At 52.8% G+C, this 18,318-nt stretch overlaps 2 protein-coding genes across 3 annotated transcripts; one reads left to right on the plus strand and one right to left on the minus strand.

Moving 5' to 3' along the window:
- The first annotated feature begins 91 nt into the window (after positions 1-91).
- PSMA7 (proteasome 20S subunit alpha 7) lies at positions 92-5,554 on the plus strand. Its single transcript, XM_081289785.1, has 7 exons — positions 92-272; positions 1,798-1,924; positions 2,773-2,897; positions 3,495-3,617; positions 4,238-4,357; positions 4,816-4,878; positions 5,332-5,554. The coding sequence occupies exons 1-7, from the start codon at positions 177-179 to the stop codon at positions 5,422-5,424; spliced, it is 747 nt and encodes a 248-aa protein (XP_081145911.1). The 5' UTR covers positions 92-176; the 3' UTR covers positions 5,425-5,554.
- On the minus strand, positions 5,371-17,812 carry LSM14B (LSM family member 14B). Of its 2 annotated transcripts, XM_081289782.1 has the most exons (10): positions 17,462-17,812; positions 15,419-15,582; positions 14,224-14,359; positions 13,301-13,417; positions 11,298-11,465; positions 10,987-11,064; positions 10,653-10,814; positions 10,186-10,336; positions 8,423-8,607; positions 5,371-7,743 (listed from the first exon to the last, which is right to left on the minus strand). In XM_081289782.1, exons 1-9 carry the CDS (start codon positions 17,586-17,588, stop codon positions 8,436-8,438), a joined length of 1,275 nt encoding a protein of 424 aa, XP_081145908.1. In that variant the 5' UTR covers positions 17,589-17,812; the 3' UTR covers positions 5,371-7,743; positions 8,423-8,435. The 2 variants fall into 2 exon arrangements, with proteins under 2 accessions (XP_081145908.1, XP_081145909.1); XM_081289783.1 differs by lacking the exon at positions 13,301-13,417 and having other exon boundaries at positions 17,462-17,811.
- Between the last annotated feature and the right edge of the window lie 506 nt (positions 17,813-18,318).

The raw sequence follows: 18,318 nt of genomic DNA on the forward strand, positions 1-18,318 counted from the left end.
CGCCGCGCCGCCCCCCGCGCCCCGCGCCGGTGGTTCCGCCCGCCGCGCCCCGCCCGCCTCGCACGTCCGCCTGGCGCGGCGACGCGGCGACGCCGGCAGCGTGGCGGGCGGGGCTGCGGCGGGCGTCCGTGAGTGTGCGCTTTTGAGCGGCGGCGAGAGCTCCGCGCCCCGCCGGCATGAGCTACGACCGCGCCATCACCGTCTTCTCGCCCGACGGCCACCTCTTCCAAGTGGAATACGCGCAGGAGGCCGTCAAGAAGGGCTCGACTGCGGTGAGTACGGGGCCGGGGCGCGGCGGGCCGAGCGCCTGCTTGGAGGCGGGCAGCAGCGCGTCTGGGGCGGCGGGCCTGCAGACAGGGCACGGGCGGCGAGGCTGGCGACCAGGAGTGGAGCAGAGCCGCGGGCACGCGCCCATGCCGTGGAGAGCTGGCGACGCTTGGGCGGCGGCCGCGCTTTGGGCCGTTCTGTAGCCTCTGCGGTGGCCTCCGCCGGGCGCCGCAACGCGGGCTTCCGGGCCGCGCGCCGGGCTGGGGCCATCTTGGGGCGCCGGGAGCTGAGGCCCCAGGTGCGCAGGCGGCAGGAGGGCTGGCGGCGTTCTCGCAGCCAGCAGTGGCGGGGACCGCCCCGGCGAGACCCAGGTGGGCGTCCAGAACAAAAGGAGGCTCGGCGGCCTGCGCTGGGTCCAGGCCGCTTCCGGGTCCAGCTGCGCCGCGGAAGGCGCACTCTGTCACGCCGAGTTCTGGTCCCAGCGTGGCGCTCTCGCCTCGCCCGTGTTCTTGTTCAGGGACTCAACTGTTCGTCACTATAGGAAACGTCAAATCGTGACTCTTTGGGACACCTGCCAATGTTACTGGCAAACCGTAGGACGATTTTTCTTGTGTTCCCTGGTCTTTCAGAGGTTGAGCGGACACACGGTTCTGAATTTTAAGTGTTTCCATCTCCCCAGTCTTTAACCATTTTGAAATTAAAGCTTCAGGTATGTCTGGTGACCTAACAGTCCAAAGGGCTGTGGCAGAGGAACAGGCTAATGCCCACCAGGGACTCCCAGTGCCTGCTCTGCGTGGCCAGCTGCAGCTTGCAAGCTTCTCTTGTTCGCTGCTTGACGCTAAAGGACATTTGAGGAATCACAGGGCAAACTGAAACACACTCCAGGCTGGGGGCCTGATGGACTGGCCAAGACCTTGCTGAGGTGCCCCTAGCATCTGGAAGCCGAGGTCAGGGATGCTACTCCACTGGCCACAGCACTGTACAATCCCACCTGCTGCAGGGCCCTCTATAGCAGGCAGGCTTTGTTGGTCCCAATGTTCCTACACTTGTCTAGATTCAAGGGTCAACTTCAGGTGATTTCCCCTTTGTAATCCACATCCTCCTCTCTGCTGTGCCTGCCAAACACAGGGTGATGTTGACTTTTCAGTGGGTAGTTGTTGCAAACCAGGAGTTTGCCCCTGGCTTAAGTAAAAGTCAGTCCCTGGCTTTGAGGTTTGGAAGGACTAATCCTTGGACTGAAATGAAGTATTCACATATTACTGGCTAGCTACACTATGCCTAGAACACCACATCAGTATCTAAAAGGCCCAGGTTGCACACCTGGATCCTGGAACCTGCACTAGCTCCACCAGGAGTGGGTCATTAACCCCTAGTTTTCAGGGCCAGGTGCCCTGTGACAGAGAAAGAGGTGTGGACACACACCTTCCTGTGGGGCTGTTGCCCCCAGTCTTTCCAGGGCCCACATTAATATGAGCTCTCATGTTCTGTGCCCAGTAGGATTCTCATGTGGCTTGTGGATTTTTATTAAAGGTTGGTGTTCGAGGAAGGGACATTGTTGTTCTTGGTGTGGAAAAGAAATCAGTGGCCAAACTACAAGATGAAAGAACAGTGCGCAAGATCTGTGCTTTGGACGACAATGTCTGCATGGCCTTTGCAGGTATGAGCCCTGCCAGGGCCTTCTTTGGAGTCACGGTGTGCAGCAGAGCTTTGGGGACTAGTTGGGGAGAGGGGCAGTTGGGAGACATGTAAACCAGGTTTCTTGGGACTCTTTGCTGGGGTGGGCACAAATGGCCAAATGAATGCAGACACTGCCCAGGTAGGGCTGCTGTGCTGCTTCACCTCCAGTTACCTTCCTTGGTCAGTGATCAGGGTGTTATCACCCTGTACCTGTGGCACAGAGGACAGTGCTTTGCCATCACCAGCAACCAATGGGTGGCATTTGTGGAACACCAGCAGTACATTGCCATGGCCTTGATCCTGCCCTCCCTTAGAAGATCCAATCTAGGAAGATCTGTTTTTTGTTTTTCAGTACTGAGGCGTGAGCCCTGGGCTTTGAGCATGCTAGACAAGTGCTCTCACCGAGCTACATCCCCAGCGCTAGTATGTTTAAATAGGATCTGATGCACACTATTTTTTTTTTTTTTTTTTTTCTGGTGGAAGGGTATACCAGGGGATCAAATCCAGGAGTGCTTAACCACTGGTAACATTCTCAGCCCGTTTTATATTTTTTGAGATAAGATTTCTCTAAGTTGCTGAGCTGACTTTGAACTTGAGATCTTCCTGCCTCAGCTTCCCAAGCTGCTGGGATCGTAGGTGTGCGCCACCGTGGCCAGCCCACACAACTTCTCATGTGTTCCACTTTCTCAGAAGTTTCTGAGGGCTGATTAGTTCCGCTGTCCATCACTCAGAAATGCTGTGCTGGGTTTCAGAGGGCAGGTTTTGGAACTTACCTGGGTGGAACAGTGAGTGGCCACTGCAGTAGAAGCTCCTCTGCCTCCATTGCAGGCCTCACTGCCGATGCACGGATAGTCATCAACAGGGCCCGGGTGGAGTGCCAGAGCCACCGGCTGACTGTGGAGGACCCTGTCACCGTGGAGTACATCACCCGCTACATCGCCAGCCTGAAGCAGGTGAGTGCTGCCCTCCTTGTGATGCAGCAGGCACTGTCCTGGAGCGTCCTGTGTGGTGTTACCTCACGCGGACATCTCCTTCGGTTCCTGGCCTCCTCTGTGTGTGTGTGTGTGTGTGTGTGTGTGTGTGTGTGACTTAAGGCCTCTCTCATTGGGCGGCACTGTTCTGTTGTCCCTTTCTGCTGGAGGCAGTCTGGATTCATGTTTCTGGAGAGAAATAATTGTTTTCATCTTGCCCTTTTGAACCACCAGTTACCAAGCAGTTGGAAGGGGGCTGGAAGCTCACCAACTCTGGTTCTCAGATGCCATTCATCTGAAAACTAGCATGTGGCAAGAGTGCAAGTCTGCCCCTCGAGATAATTTCCAGCAGCCTCAGTTTTATTCCATAATGTAGTTCCAGTCCTGGGTGAGTCTAAGAATGAAATTGCAGAAAGGAGAGATGTTGAAAGCTATTAGCTAATTTCGTTTATTAGTTGAATGGCAGATAACCTGGAGGTGGGCTTAAGATGAACATTTAATCCTTACACTAAGCACAGTTGTTTTGGATGTCACATGAATTTTCTCATGGTTGACGGCACTGCCTTCTTTCCCTGCCAGCGTTATACACAGAGCAATGGGCGCAGGCCGTTCGGCATCTCCGCCCTCATTGTGGGTTTCGACTTTGATGGCACCCCCAGACTCTATCAGACTGACCCATCAGGCACATACCATGCCTGGAAGGTGAGTCCAGGACAAAGTAAAGGGAGGGACTAAAGTCCTTGGGGAGGTACTGGGCCTCTTGCCAGTGAACAAGCAGCAGTGTAAGTTACCTTAGTCCTAAGTGAACAATCTGTTTCATGAAATGTTACTGATGTGAATGAAAGTAAAAAGTTCACTCAATAGCAAAGGACACCAAGATTCAAGGATGTGTGGCATAAATTTAAACTTCCCAGTGTCTCAATAATAAAATGGAATATAATTCCATTCATAACATTACCAGTGTCTCTTAATAATTAAAAGTATAATCCCTTATTGTAATAAGAATTAGCACCAATCCAGGGTTGTGGCTCAGCAATAGAGCGCTCACCTATCACGTGTCGGGGGCTGGGTTCAATCCTCAGTCCCACATAAAAATAAAACAAAGGTATTGTGTCGAACTATAACTTAAAACAAATATTTTTTTAAAAATTAGCACCAATTCTAAATCCTGTGTGTGTGTGCATGTGCACACACAGCTATTAGGGAGGCCCCAAATCTAGGGCTGTCACCTCATGCACTGCTACAGAGCAAATAGCACAGCTGGAGCAGAAGACAGGGGTGGCTCTGGTTGTGCCTTGTGAGCCCACACTTGTCTGTTTCAGGCCAATGCCATAGGCCGGGGTGCCAAGTCAGTGCGTGAGTTCCTGGAGAAGAACTATACCGATGAGGCCATCGAGACGGATGATCTGACCATCAAGCTGGTGATCAAGGCCCTCCTAGAAGTAAGTGTGTCTGGGCAAGATGGAGAAGGAGCATGTGTGACAACAGCCCATGGCAGTGCTGGATGGTTGGGAGTTGTCCAGCTGCCATGCACCACAGGAGCCCTGGGAAAGAAAGTGCCATCATCTGCTTCTTCATAGAGCAGGGGTAGTCATGGCTCACCCAGGAACAAAGAGCATGAGAAGCAGGAAGACAGAAGCCCAGTCATCGGGCTGTGGACTCTATACTACAGATGTCACTTGGCCTCCCAGAGGCTTGGGTTGCTAAGTTGGGAAATTAAGAGATCCAGAGTAGGGGCTAGGGATCTATCAAGAACTCACAGGCTCTAGCAAGACTTTGAAGTACAAACAGGCATTGCGCTTCCCAGTGGCCACTGCTGCCTGTCCAAGGAGGGCTGCCAGGATTGCCACTATGTTCTTGAGGGCAGAAGTGTCTTAACATTCCTGTCTTTCCCTTCAAGGTGGTCCAATCAGGTGGCAAAAACATTGAACTTGCTGTCATGAGGAGAGATCAGCCCCTTAAGGTAATCCTCAAGTCGTCATCTTGATTTGATCATGTGGTCTGAGCTGGAATCTGGAGAGCAGATTCAGTTCAGACCCTCTCCTGTGTAAAATCATAGAAAGACCCCATGGTGTTTCCTTCTGGAGGGTCACTTCCTCCTGAGGCCATCATGTTGTGGCTTCAGCTGCTCCAATGTCCAAGGCTCCACGCAGTCTGAACACTTTTCCACTTGCTTCCATGGTTCCCAATGGTGTTCATGTGTTCTCTTGTTGTATTGAGGCTGCCAAGTGCAACTTTGTTTTTAACACCTCAGGCAAATGTCACCCTAGTTCCTTGAAGCCCTTCTCCAAAGGGGCTGTGGAATGGCTGCAGCACAAACCAGGCTGCACTGCCCAAAGGAGCTAGTGTTTTTTGTACCTTGTGCAACCTGGGGGTTAAACATGTTTCTGAAGTTTTAAAAAATCCTATGTTGTAGATTCTCAATCCTGAAGAAATTGAGAAATACGTTGCTGAAATTGAAAAAGAAAAAGAAGAAAATGAAAAGAAGAAACAAAAGAAAGCATCGTGATGAAGAAATCTCTCTTGCTTAGAACAGCTTTTAAACTTGGTCACTGATGAGTCTCTGTGGGCGTTTCCATTCATCCACCTGTCTGGGATGTCAAGAGTACCCAATAAACTTCCGTATTTTTTAGCCTTTGCTTGTGAAGAGAGCATGGGTCTTTTTAGGTGTGATCATACTAGCTCTTTAAGAAGATGGGGTCTTTCCCCCCTTGTTTTGGGAATCTGTGTACTTGCTTTTTACGCACTTTCTTTTCTGTCCCTTGTTGCCGGGCTCCTAACAAGCCAGGGTTCGCCTCTGGGGGTTCAATACAGTTTTCCATTTCCTTCCAGGCAATGAGTTGCTATATTCAAAATTAGTTTTTTCTTTCGGCTTTTAATGGATTTGTCTGTCTCCTGTTTTCTACCTAGCTGTTCCCCTCTCTCACATTTTAGCCAGAAAGAACCCCTCTTGGCCTTTGGGTCCTGGGCTGTTCCAGGCACATGCTGCTGCCTCCCTCAGCCCCCAGCTGCCCTCTCTGGCTTGCAGTATATGCTATCCTCTAAAACACAGACTCAGGAGATCACTTTTAAGCTCAGCATAAAAATGTGTTAATTGTCAAAATGACTGTCAACTGAATTAACAGCAAGGCTACTTCAGGTGGTAAGCAGCCTTTACATCCACCAGCAGCACAGTCCAGCTGCTGAGCTGCACAGGTCAGAATGAGGGCTGTGGCCCCTGGTACCTACCATACACACTGAAAAGAACTGGTCATTGGGCACTGGGTTACTTCCCTCCACTGCCACCAGCAAAACAGAAGGCTGCCTGCTGCCAGTTCCTGCTCTAGAGCCTAAGTAGAGCATAGGCAGGTACCATAAGGGAAAGCCAAATCCAGCTGTCCCTTCTGGTCCTCTGAGCACTGCTTTTAAAGTCACCTGGAAACTATTTACTGAAGTAAATAGACTGCTTTTAGCCTAAACTAGTGTGTATGCAGATTCTAGACAGCAGGGCCACTCATCCCAGAAAGGCCGCCAACAAGAGGATCCAGGCCTATCTCACTGCACTTCAGCAGGGTCTCTCCTTCCTCGGGTACTATATGGAACCAATTCCCCCAAATCCTACCACCCCAAGTGTACTCTAGGGCTGAATAGCACCTGCCTCTGGGTGGGCCCTGGATATGCTGCAGAGGTTGTTAGGCAGCACAGAAAAAAGTTTTAAGGGTTTGCATATTTATTTATAATTACAATTTACATTTCCCAAACAAAGCAGTGCCAATGCTATGTTCTACTTCTTAGCCATGAAGTCCTACAAAAATAAACCCAAGCATTTATAATGACTTAATACAGAACTAAAGCCTTCATAGCTATTTAAAGGGGTTTAGTTACCAAGGTGCTTATTTTCAACAAAATGCCCTGTCAATCAGAAGGATGCATGCTTACACTGGAGGTCTGACACATCTTACTCATGCAACAAATTTATATTCCCCACCCTCCCTCCACCCACCTTTAAAACAAACACACAAGAACTATTTACAATCCAGAGGAAAAAAGGTCAACTGACCTTGCAAAAAAAGACTGGCTCATTTCCAAGTGGATGAGGACAAGAGTCCAACACTGACCTGGGTCAGAGGCTGGTAAGGACAGGACAAGAGAGCCAGGGGAACATTGTATGGAGTGGCTCAGGGCTTCAACCCTTGGCCTCAGTGCCTGTGGAAGCCAGGCTCTGCATAGGTAACGTTCAGGGTCCCTTCCCAGTACCACCAAGTCCACCACCCTCTGCCAGCCCCCAACCCTAACAACATCACTCCGGTTTGTTACACAACATGATCCATGGGATATCCCTTTCCCTGCCTTTGCCCCACCCACGCACATGTCCGGCCCACCCTGTGCTGGCCCTGCCAGGCTCCTGAGGCCCTACCAATGACGGTGGTGGTGGGGGGGGGGTGCCAGGCCAGCAGCACCAGGGGCCAGATGGGTTACAGAAATGCACTTGGCCGCATGTGCCAAATGAGATTTGGTTCCACTTTAAAAGTCAAAGCTGTCATAAAAAAAGAAAAATCACAAAGTGAAGATCAAACCTTCGCTATAGAAAATGCCAAAACCTTAGAATTAGGCTGTGCGCAACCAAAAAGGAAACGTAGGTCAAGATACCTCAAAGAGGTTACCCATGAATACTTCCCAAAAAACAAGTGGTTTTAACTCAGACCACGTCTAAGTTCAGTTAAGTCCAAAACGTAAGTAGCAGTATGGGAATTTTCCAACTCAGTAAATGGGACCCACTCCTTCCCTGTTCAGTGCAGAGCATTTCTGTGGTGTCCTTGACGTCACTTCTGTGCTCTTCAGCAGGAGCCTGCAAAAGAGGACAGAAAATGAGCATATCCACACCAACTATTTATTACACAGCTACTCAGTATCAGCAGGGACTGCTGCCTGACCAGTAACAGGGGCCACTCAACCCCTATTCCCTCCCTGGGACCGCCCACTGTCCTATCAGGGCCCCCTCCAAGTAGCACACTGAAGACTGGGAGACAGTGAGTGGCAGGAAGCCCTGGTTCCTCCAAATGCCACCTGGTTGGGGTGGGTCAGTACCAGTCACCATACAGGGACACTGCCCAGACCCAGGAGTGCACACCATCCCTGGGGCCTCGCTAACAGGTTCTGACTCGGTGCAGGGCTAGGCTGGACTAGGGCATCATGCCGGAGCCCAGCGGCAAGCACAGAGCCCTCACTAGACTCCACCATGGTCCTTGCCCTCCCACACCCATGATCTCAGCTGGATGAAGTGGGCAGCAACTTGGGTCCTACCCGAGGCCCAGGTTTGGCAGACCTGGGTCAGACCTGACTCTCGCTGTTTCTAGGAGACCCTGGGTGACTCTGAGGGCTGAGGCCGTCAGTTGGGCCTGACACCTTCAGGATGCTCTTCTTGTGGGAAGACAGAAAGCCCACCTACTCTCCAGCACCTCTGCTCTGGCTAGGTACACCCGTCCCAGTGCCTCCCACCCAAGGATCCAGAAGGTTCCCACACTCACTCAGGCTGCATCTTCACACCCTGCCAGTCCCAGCTCTGTGGGAAGTCGGGTTGCGCCGGGTTGTCCCATTGCCCCTTCCTCCACGGAACCCACCACGGGAACTACGACCGCGGAGGAACCTCCCTGACACGCCAAAGGTCTCCGTGTTGAGCTTCCTCTCTTCAGCCCATGTTGTACGCCTGGAACTGGACCAGAGATAAAGTGTGTGGAATCCTGATGACTCAAGCTCCATCCTCGTAACAGCCCAGGGAAGAACCACAAGCTGTTGCTGGAGCCATTACAGAGGTGGAGGGAACAGGTTAGGCCTGGAGATGAAGACCACTGCAGCCATCTTCCTGAGCACTAGACTGCTCAAGACCTACCTTTCATCAACAAGGCTAAGCAGGTTGCCACCAGTGGGTGACAAAGGAAGCCTTCTCTCCACCGATTGCTGGGCAGGGAGAGAAGCTTGGGCGCCCAGGCCCCATGCAGACCTCAGACCAGAACAGGATACAGACTCCTCCAGACTCAGGTTTCTACTAGAAGGATATGGGTGGAGAGGGGCAGGGCTGGATGGAGCAAGAATGGTGCATGTGCTTCTGGGGATGATAGCAGATGGCATCACAGCTCTCACACATCATGCTGCCCAAACATTTGGGAGCATAACTCCCATGTACAACCATGTGCCCAGTGCAGCCAAAATGTTGGCAGACAGCTAGCCAGTTCCTGCCCTTCAATCTAGAAGCCTGCTGCATCCACAGGTTTCTTGGTTGAAAATGACACTGTTCTTCACGTACCCAAGCCAAGACATGTGGGAGTCATTCTGGACTCCCCACGCCCTGTAAGTGCCATCCTCAAAACACACTGTGTCCAGCCTTCCCACCACATACAGCCCAGTATTCCAAGAACCTGCACTCCTGCTGAGCCAGCCACCTTGTCCACCCAGCCTCATGGTGGCCCACTCTGGGCCACTCTCATCAACATGCTATATTGTCGCATGTCACTACTGGAAGGTTGCCCACAGGATCATAACAAAGCCAACATCATTACTGTGACCTACAACACCCTACCTGAACTCCTACAACACCCTCCAACCCAGCCCCACAGACACACATAGACCTTCACTCACCCCTGTGGCTACCCTCCGACCCAGCCCTGCCCACCCTCCACTGCTGGGCTCCTACGTGTCCTCTGTTCATGTTTTGTGCATCTCCACTTGCATGCTCCCCCAGTGGAGTGTGAGCATGTGCCAGGGTCACTCAATTTTGCCTGCTGCCACTCTTGAATGCCTGGGAGCATTCCTGGTGCTCAACCTGCAGGACACATGGATCTGGGTTTCCACACCATGCTTACTCTACAGATTGCCCGCATAGTCCAGAACATTCACCCAAGGTACTAAAGACGATCACACATGTGAAACATGGTCACTGGTGGCCAACACCAAGGGAAAGAACATCACGGTCAGAACACTAGCCAGGCCACTGAGACCAGCAAGCAGCCCAGCAAGAACACTGAATGTGGACAGGAAACCTAGTGACCAGGGGCCTGACCTCAGTGAGTTCCCCTGTGGCTGGATGATTGCCAGAATTTCTTGCACCACATCCTGGATGGCTGAGAGAGACTACTGGGGACTCTAGCATCTATTACACAGAAATGCAAGCTCCTAGGGCATGTGCCCCGAATTCAAGGCTGTAGGTTAGGTCTTCAGGTGGAGACTGCCGAGTCTGTGCTTCTGAGACATGCATGCAGTGATGACCTTCTCTACCAGTCCACGGAGGCCTCACCTGGTCTTGAGTTCAGAGGAGATATTGTCAAAGAATGACTTGGATTTATCGTAGTAGCAGTTGGGCCCCAGGAGGTCTTCTTCAGCAGGAGTTTCATCACTCTGAGTCACCACAGCTGGGTCCTTCTCTTCCCCCTTCTCAGCTTTGTCCTCTACAAAGAGAAGTAGAGCACACAAAGGTGCAGAAGCAAACACCCCAACCCCCCTCCAAGGAGGTCTCTCTCCAGGGGTCCATTCAGCAGCCCACACCATGTGTCTGTCATACTAAGCAGAGACCTCTTTATACCAACAGTCAGAACAACTGTCTCCCTCTCCCACCCCCAAACACTTCCTTATCTCATTAATTCTTTGTTAATTCCAGTTTCCAGACTGGTCAGCACCCCAGCTGGCTTCCCAGATCACCTCAATCTTTTCATAGCACACTCTAGGGATACGTCCAGGGAGTAGTAACTTTTATGCAAATCAGACCTTTAAAATTCAGCTTCTTCTTGAATTCTTTATCAAGCTCCTCTCGGTTGAACTGAGCATTTGCACTCTCGAAATCGAAGTCACCTTCAAACTTGATCGTGTTCTCTTTGACATTAGTTGGACGGTTTTGCCCCCTAGAGCGATTTCTTGTTCGCCGGTTGCCTACAAGGAAGAAGGACAGCAATGGCTGAAGTAAACCACCACCCAATGTTTCCAGCAGGACTTCAAACGCAGCTTCCAAGCACAAGCAGACAAGAGGAGCAGCATCCACGAGGACAAGCAAAACATGGCCTGTTGCTCATGGCTCCCAAACTTGGGTGGCCACAGGTGTTACCTGACCGCCTCCTTTGAGGTCTTCGGTTCTCGTCATTCACCTGCCCTTGAGTGTGCACAGCTGCCGGTGGGACTACATCTGAGGCGCAAAGGGAAGAATAAGGCAAAGCTCCAGCAGAAGCCAGAACCCAGCCACCAAAGCAGGGCACCACCACTGCCTGGGGCCCCATGGAAGGAAGTCTGCCATATGGGCCTGTCCAAAAGCATGTGGGGCTTAGGATAGGAGAGGAGTTTAATGCTTTAAAAAATAACCCAGAAAATAGTGTGCCACTGTGAACACAGCAAACTGCAGGGGAGGAAGAACTCAAGTACCGCCAGTGGTCTTGCTGCTTGGCTGGGCCTGGCGACTGTTGAGTTGCGTCCCTGTGGTGCCCTTGCCAGGTAACAGCTTCTTGGCATTCAGGTTATCGACAGAGCCAGTCTGGACAGCCTGTTCCACCATGGGGCTCTTGCCAACAGGGGCAGAAGGAAAGCCAGCTCCTGAATTGAGGAGAGGAAGAGGGTTTACAAACAGAGAAGAAAAGCCTTACACCTCCAGTCACTTCTTTTCTGGCTGACAATCAGGCAGGAGAGGGCAACTGCCCAGAGAGGGTCCAAGCCCAGGCCAAGCTTCCCCAGACTGGGCCACTCCCTAAGGAACAGCTTTCTAGAACCACACAAACTCTAACCCCAAAGGGGCTCAAATAGCCCTGAGATGATGAATTTCAGGATTCAACAATCTGTTTCATTCCAGTCCACACCCGAGTAGAACCAGCTGGGGTCTTCTAGCAAGTGCAGTGGTCAAACTTCAAAGTTAAATTCTAGAATACTATCATTTTTGCTTACAAGATAATAAAAAAATAGGATGAAGAGGGAAGAGCTGACCACAGTTGTCAGCCTGCAGCTTCACGAGAGTATAGGCTCCTCATAAAACAAGAAGGGCTCCCTGGTGGCCTCAGTAAGGGTTATTCTTAGAGTACTGCCTGAGATGCATCTCAAAACCAAGCCTCAGTGGTGGTCCTGATGCAGGGGATGTCATCTGAACCTGGTAGAGGGTGTGCAAAAGGCCACCTGCCCAGACTGCCTCTTCCTACTCCTCTCCCAGGTTCCAGGATCTGTGGGAAGTGTTAAAGAAAGCACCTGGGGACTGAGTGGAAGTGGTCAAAGATGAGACAGAAAAATAAGTCCTAACCACAGGGTAACCACTGTCAGGGGGGCAGCCCAACACAGATGAAGAAGGGATATACCCTAACTTTGTATACTGGACTGATGTTATGGAAATCAGTGTAGAAAAGTTCTTGTAACCAAATCAAGAGTAGCCCGCACAGGGCAGGCATCGGAAAGGTCCTCTCTGACAAGAACTAATCTGGACCACTTTCACTGGCTTATCACACAGGAATGGATAGGGCAAGAACTTTGGGCATATTTGCCTTTTAGAAAATCGAACCAGTTAAAACAATCTATCTGCCCTTTGGGTAGTTTTATGTAAATATTCCTGAGAAAAATCAGAGTACAAAGTGTTTAAGTGGAAAAAATATGACTGCTCTCAGACATATGCAGAACTTAAAAGCAACATATCTAACAGACTGACATTGCTTGTGTGGCCAAACAAGAGCATAGACAGTTTCTTGGACCAAGTATGGATGATGGTAAAGGCTTGAGCCTGTGACAATGCACATGAAGCATAGGTAAAACAGATGTGTAAGAAAACAGTGAAAGTGAAGTTCAGAACTTGAGGTAAGTGAGAACATCAGGAAACTCTAAAAATACCATAGCATTGCTGTCTTAGCAGACAGGTGGACACTAGATTGACAAGGTGGCCTTCAGGACAATACCCAGCAGCTGGCCATAGAGCTGATCATCACTGAGCTCCTATCCTGAACACGCTGAAGGATGACTTGTGTTTGTGAAGTGGCTAGGGAACTCCGCTGCAGCGGTCTAGAACATGATTAGGTCCCAGCAAACCCACAGGGAAACAGCTTTGTATTCAAAGGAAGTTTCCCAAGCATGATGTTTGGGGCAGGTCAAAACAAACTCTAGACCCAGGCAGTGTGAACCAAGGGCTCCTTATCTAAAAATAAAAAATAAAAAGGGCTGGGGAGGTGGCTCAGTGGTGTGCCTCTGGTTCAATTCCCATCACCAAAAGAAAAAAAAAAAAGCTATAAAACTGGTAGTTATGAACCACATTTTGGGCTGAACAAAACAGAAGCAGTATCACTGCTCCCTAGGCCTAGCGAACGATCTACGGCTCCTGTCATTCTGGCTCTCATTTTACCCCCTTGCACTCAGAATGGTCTGCAAGACAGCATGCAGTTAGTTCTCCAAACTGCTGTTACCCTTGGAAGTGAGCTGAGGTGGCTCTGAGGACATGTCAAGCTCTGAAACAGGCTGTGGAGATGGAGAAGAACTAGGGCTGGAAGCAGCGGCTGAGGCTGGAGGGCTTACCAACTTCTCTAAAGGAAGAGAAAGGAGAAAAGAGCAAAGAGAAAGCACACAAATAAGTCAGGACATACTTATCTCGTGTCTAGCAAACTTGGGAAGAGCCAAGCAGACTCTCATAGGACACTTTGCTCATACACACACATTTTAGAAACAGTAAGCTGGGCTGAGAAATCACCTGTCACACGAGGAACAGCAATCAAGACAAACAAGTAACCCACAGAATTGATCTGGGTCTAATTAATGCTCCCTGCCTCACACTGGGGTCCAAGCAAAGACTGCCAGTGCCATGTTCTGAACACAGCTGCAGAACTAGAGCCAGGCCAAGGCCAAGGACAAGACCACGCTCACTCTCAACATGGAAAACAGACTACTCTGGGACTAGTCAACCTTGGTTAAAACCATTTTGAGCAGGACCCTTATGGTAGAATAACAAAAAGATTTAACAGGAAAATAGGATATTATATTTACAGGCTCACAGATGTGCAAACATCTAGAAGTCCTACATGAGTACACGTGTCAGCACTCCTCCTTCCAGGCAGGTGTACCAGGACTTCCACGCAGACCCAGGCTGATGTTCCAGATCAATTCTGACCTGGTCCATTGAGTCCAAGACTCACAATGCCCACTCTCACTCAGCTGGACAGCTACCAGATAATGGAGAGCGGAAGCTGCACAGGGGAGACTCATCCAGCATGTGCTACAATAAGTAGTCTAGGAACTGAACATGACAAGAGGACATGCCCCACCCTTAGACCTGTCACTGTACTTCCTGGTGATCATAAGCAGGGTAGTTCAGGAGGCAGAAACTGTTACTCACCTAGACCTAAGGACGCAGCATACTGCTGGCTGAGCAGGGAGCTGGCTGCCAGCTGGCCGTAGGGCGGCATCCCTCTGAAGGGGCTGTAAGGCACATGCGGCTGGAAGGGCGAGGCGGAGGCAGAGCCCAGAGAAGACTGAACAACGAGACACACCGGTAAGAGAGGTACAAGGCCATCCTGATACCCTGCAAGTCTGCTCAGAGCACCTGCTCAGAAGGGAAGCGCCAGTTCTGTCACCTGTACTGCTGACATGCTGAGTGGTCCTGGGGGAGTTTTCAGTATGGTCAAAGCTGCCTTTTTCCAACCAGTTGCACCTGTCCACGTAACACTATCATGAATTTCTCCTAACTTAATTAAAACCCTGACAACTCCCCTCTGTCACTGGTGGAATCTAGCCTCTCTAACAAGAGAAAGTACCACACTCAATTCCAGACATATCCCTGCAGAGGTGCTTCCATTTCCCAACATCTGTCTTTGCTCTGAACCCCAAGCCTCAGAGAGGACTGCTGCTAGTCTGAGAACTGACCTTTTCCCATGCCCTTCACCTGGCTATTTCCTCTTTGCCCCTTGGGCCTGGCTCAAACATACATTCTTCTTTCCAAGTCCGTGAGGACCCTCCGTCCAAACTTCAGAAGCCTGGCCTGAAGAGCTCCTCCAAAGCCCACCCTGCCTTCTCCTACCTTCCAGGTGCACCCTTGACTCAGAACCCAGTGCATCCTGAATCCCAAAGGAGCCAACAAATGTTTAAACTTACAAGTAAATATTTATCTGGGCCCCCTGGTAATCCTGAGCCACAACCTAAAAGGCTGGAATGTGGCTTAAGACTTACAAATTTGGGGTTCCACTGTTTTCCCGACAAGCATCCCATGCCACTCAGGGCTTGATTACACTATGTCCAGGCAAAACCCCAAAAGTAGCACCCCTTCACATCACACACACACACACACACACACACACACAGTGAGTCACAGGCCTCCTCCCCAAGGGGTCATGCCACACAGAACACACTACCTACTATATGGTGCGTGAATTAATGCTTTTCATAGGAACATCAAGCACTAGATGAAAATGAGACTACTTTTTACTAAAGAGTCATTTCTCAATTTGAGCACTCTAGTCAAACATATACTAAATTCCAGGAGAAGCCAGCTCCCTTAGAAATGGTATCATGTGGAAATACAGTGACACACATACCTGAACGATGGCAGGATCCTGAGGGAGAGTGTGCTGAGCTTTCGGAGGTTCACACACAGTGATATCTTTGATGTCACTTCCCCGGAAAATGATGTACTCGTAAATTTCCTCTCTTGGGGGAGCAGGCCTATCTGTAGGACGATCTTCAGTACCAAAGGATCTCACTTAAGGATGAAAAAAAGGAAGGGTTGTCACCCTTTGCCAAGTCCATTTCATCAATCCTCTGTCACTACAGCTCTATATAGTTCCTGGGCCTGCCAGAAGACAAGGGCCTCTGCCCTGAGCACCACCCCAACACAATACCCAAATTTATAATTCAACAGCTACTTAATCCCTTTAAGAGGGTCCCATCAATGAAAGTCCAAAAAGACAGTCGTTCGTAACTGACAAAAAGAATTTCAAAACAAAGTCTCACAAAGATTCATATGCTCCAGTGTAAACACATCGATACACAGAACTCTCTGCTTTGCAAAACCTCCCTGGTTCACATCTGCCTTTGCAGATGAAACCATCAGCTGTTTTGTGCTCAAGGTCTCACCACACTCTGCAGCTGCAAAGGCAGTTTTCTTAGGTGAGGACCCAGGAGAGTGTCACCCTCACCCGTCTGCATACATCCAGTCTAAGGGAACATCATAAAAAGGAGGAGAAAAAAGACCTAAAACTGGGATCCCTAACAATAGCTTCATGAACCCCCAACAGGGTCTAAGAACCCTATCACACTTCTAACTCTGTACGGCTCCAGGGCCAGACTGGGCTTGGCAGCAGGCTCTATCTAATAGGGAGGGCAACTCCTACTGGAGGGCCTACTCTTACCTCAGTTTCTATAACTGGGATCTTGTGTCAAAATAAGTACCATACCAAGAGCTCAAACGAACAAAAAGACTTGGAACACCCTGCTGTTTCCTGCAGTGTTACCCTGTGTGCCCAAGTTTGCACATCAGGGTTCAAAAAGAAACATGTCTAGGATTTGGGACAATTGCACCCTGAGTCATGGGGCTCCCTCTGACCCAGGCCAGCTTCAGACAGGTCTCAGCACTTGGCACCAGGACCCGAGGGCCTAACACCAGGCACAGCACACCGCGGGCTGCTGCAGAGCTGGCCGTGCTGGCTTTCCTCCAGGAGGCAGGGGAACCCGCTCCCGTCCTCTAGAGGATGAAGACAAAGAGGCTCTGGGCCCGCATTGCCAGCACTGGCATGTGGGTTCTGGACCTCTCTAGTCACAACAAGCACCCTCAAGTCAGCCAGCACCTACAGACAGCTGTCACAAAAGGACAGCTCAGTTGGGCCCACAGTAAAATCAGTCGGTTCAGGCACCCTTTGCCAACGGATGCTCCACAGGACCCGGTGGGCCCAGCTGGATAAAGCGTTCCAGGAGAACGCGCGCGGGTTCGCATCTTTTCACCCCCGCCCCCACCCTGCCTTCTGGGGAGGCCTGGGAGACACGGCACCTGGTCCCTGCTGGAACAGTCCCCACACACAGGTGAAGAAGAACCACAGCTATCGGAGCCGCCCATCCCGCAACACCTGCAGGACGGGCTGCAGGGAGAGGGCGGCGCCACGAAAACCATTGTGCGGGGGCGGGAACCTGGCGAGGCCTGGAGGGGCGTCCCAGGGCGGAGACGGGGTTCCGGGCGCGGGGCGTTCAGGGTGGGGGAGGGGCTCGGGAGCGTCCCGGGAGGAAGGGGCGTCCCCGGTGAGCGCGGGGGCCATCCCAGAGTGGAGACCGGGCTCCGGGCCGGGGAATGGGGGACGCCCCAGGGTGGGGGCGGGGCCCGGGGAGCGTCCCGGGTGGAGCTGGGGGTCCAGGCCCGAGGAGCGACACGGCGTGGAACCCGGGCTGGGGGGGTGTCCCATAGTGGGGGCGGGGCGCGGGGAGCGTCCCGGGGTGGAGACCGGGTGGGGGCGGCGTTCCAGAGTGGGGGCGGGGAGCCGGGGAGCCCGGGGTCCCGGCAAGGGGAGCGTCCCGCGGTGGGGGCCGGGGTCTGGGCGCGGGACCGGCCCGGGGCTGTTGGCGGCGGTTGGGCGCGCGGGGCGGGCCGCTACCTTTGGCGAGCGCCACGGTGGAGTTGTCGGTGTCGATGGTGTAGAGAATGCCCTCGTAGCGGATCTGCGCCTTGGAAATGAGGCTGATCTTGCTGCCCAGATACGGGGTGCCCGAGGAGCCGCTCATGGCGGCGGCCGCCGGGCGCGGGGGACGAGCGCTGGGCCCCGCCCGCTCCGCCCCGCGCGGTCGCCGCGCCGCCCGCTCCTGCGCTGCTCCGCGCCGCCGGGGCGCTTTCCGCTGCGCCCAAGGGGCTTGCGGGCCGCGAGCTAGCGAGCTAGCGGAGCGGGGCGCGCCTCCAGGCTCTGAGGCAAGCGGGGGAGGAGCGACGCCGCAGCCACATCCGGGGCCCCGCGCCGCCACGCGCCGCCCGCGCACGCTGGCCGCCCATTGGTTCGCCGCGCCCGCCGCCCTTTAAATATGGCCGCGCCGCCGGCCACGGTGGGGGCGGGCTCGCGCGCGGCGCCTGCGCAGCAGGGTGCCGCCGGCCGGGGGCGGGCCTCTCCTGCAGCCCACGCCCCCGGCAGCCGGCTCCCGCGGACCCCGCGCGCAACTGGGGCCACAGTACACAGCGGGCTGGGTAGTATGCGCGTGCGCGGCGAGGACGGCCGGCAGCTGTTTGCTGCGGACGGAGGACGGTCCCGCCCGCGCGGCGGGCGGAGCTTGGCTTCTCCAGGGCCCGCCCCGGGGCACGGGCTGGGCGGGCGGCGGGGCTTAGTTCCCCGCCCTCGGCTTCTCTTCCTGCAGAATCTAGGCTCGCAGGCGCCCTTGCGCTGGGCTGCGTGAGCCCCGACCCTCTTTCCGACGACGGCGAGAGGGGAGGAAGGCGCAGTCGGGCCTGGCGGCCCTTGGGTCCGTT

The sequence above is a fragment of the Spermophilus citellus genome, assembly GCF_964194105.1.
Source record: "Spermophilus citellus genome assembly, chromosome: 4".
Lineage (NCBI taxonomy): Eukaryota > Metazoa > Chordata > Mammalia > Rodentia > Sciuridae > Spermophilus > Spermophilus citellus.

Excerpts from the sequence above, each read along its gene's own strand:
- PSMA7 (XM_081289785.1), top strand. The coding sequence starts at position 177 with ATGAGCTACGACCGCGCCATCACCGTCTTCTCGCCCGACGGCCACCTC. Across the intron at positions 4,358-4,815 it reads TGATCAAGGCCCTCCTAGAA|GTGGTCCAATCAGGTGGCAA; the intron begins GTAAGTGTGTCT and ends TTTCCCTTCAAG. Across the intron at positions 4,879-5,331 it reads GGAGAGATCAGCCCCTTAAG|ATTCTCAATCCTGAAGAAAT; the intron begins GTAATCCTCAAG and ends CCTATGTTGTAG.
- LSM14B (XM_081289782.1), bottom strand. The coding sequence starts at position 17,588 with ATGAGCGGCTCCTCGGGCACCCCGTATCTGGGCAGCAAGATCAGCCTC. Across the intron at positions 15,583-17,461 it reads CACCGTGGCGCTCGCCAAAG|TGAGATCCTTTGGTACTGAA; the intron begins GTAGCGGCCCGC and ends TTCATCCTTAAG. Across the intron at positions 10,337-10,652 it reads GAAGAAGCTGAATTTTAAAG|AGGACAAAGCTGAGAAGGGG; the intron begins GTCTGATTTGCA and ends TTCTCTTTGTAG.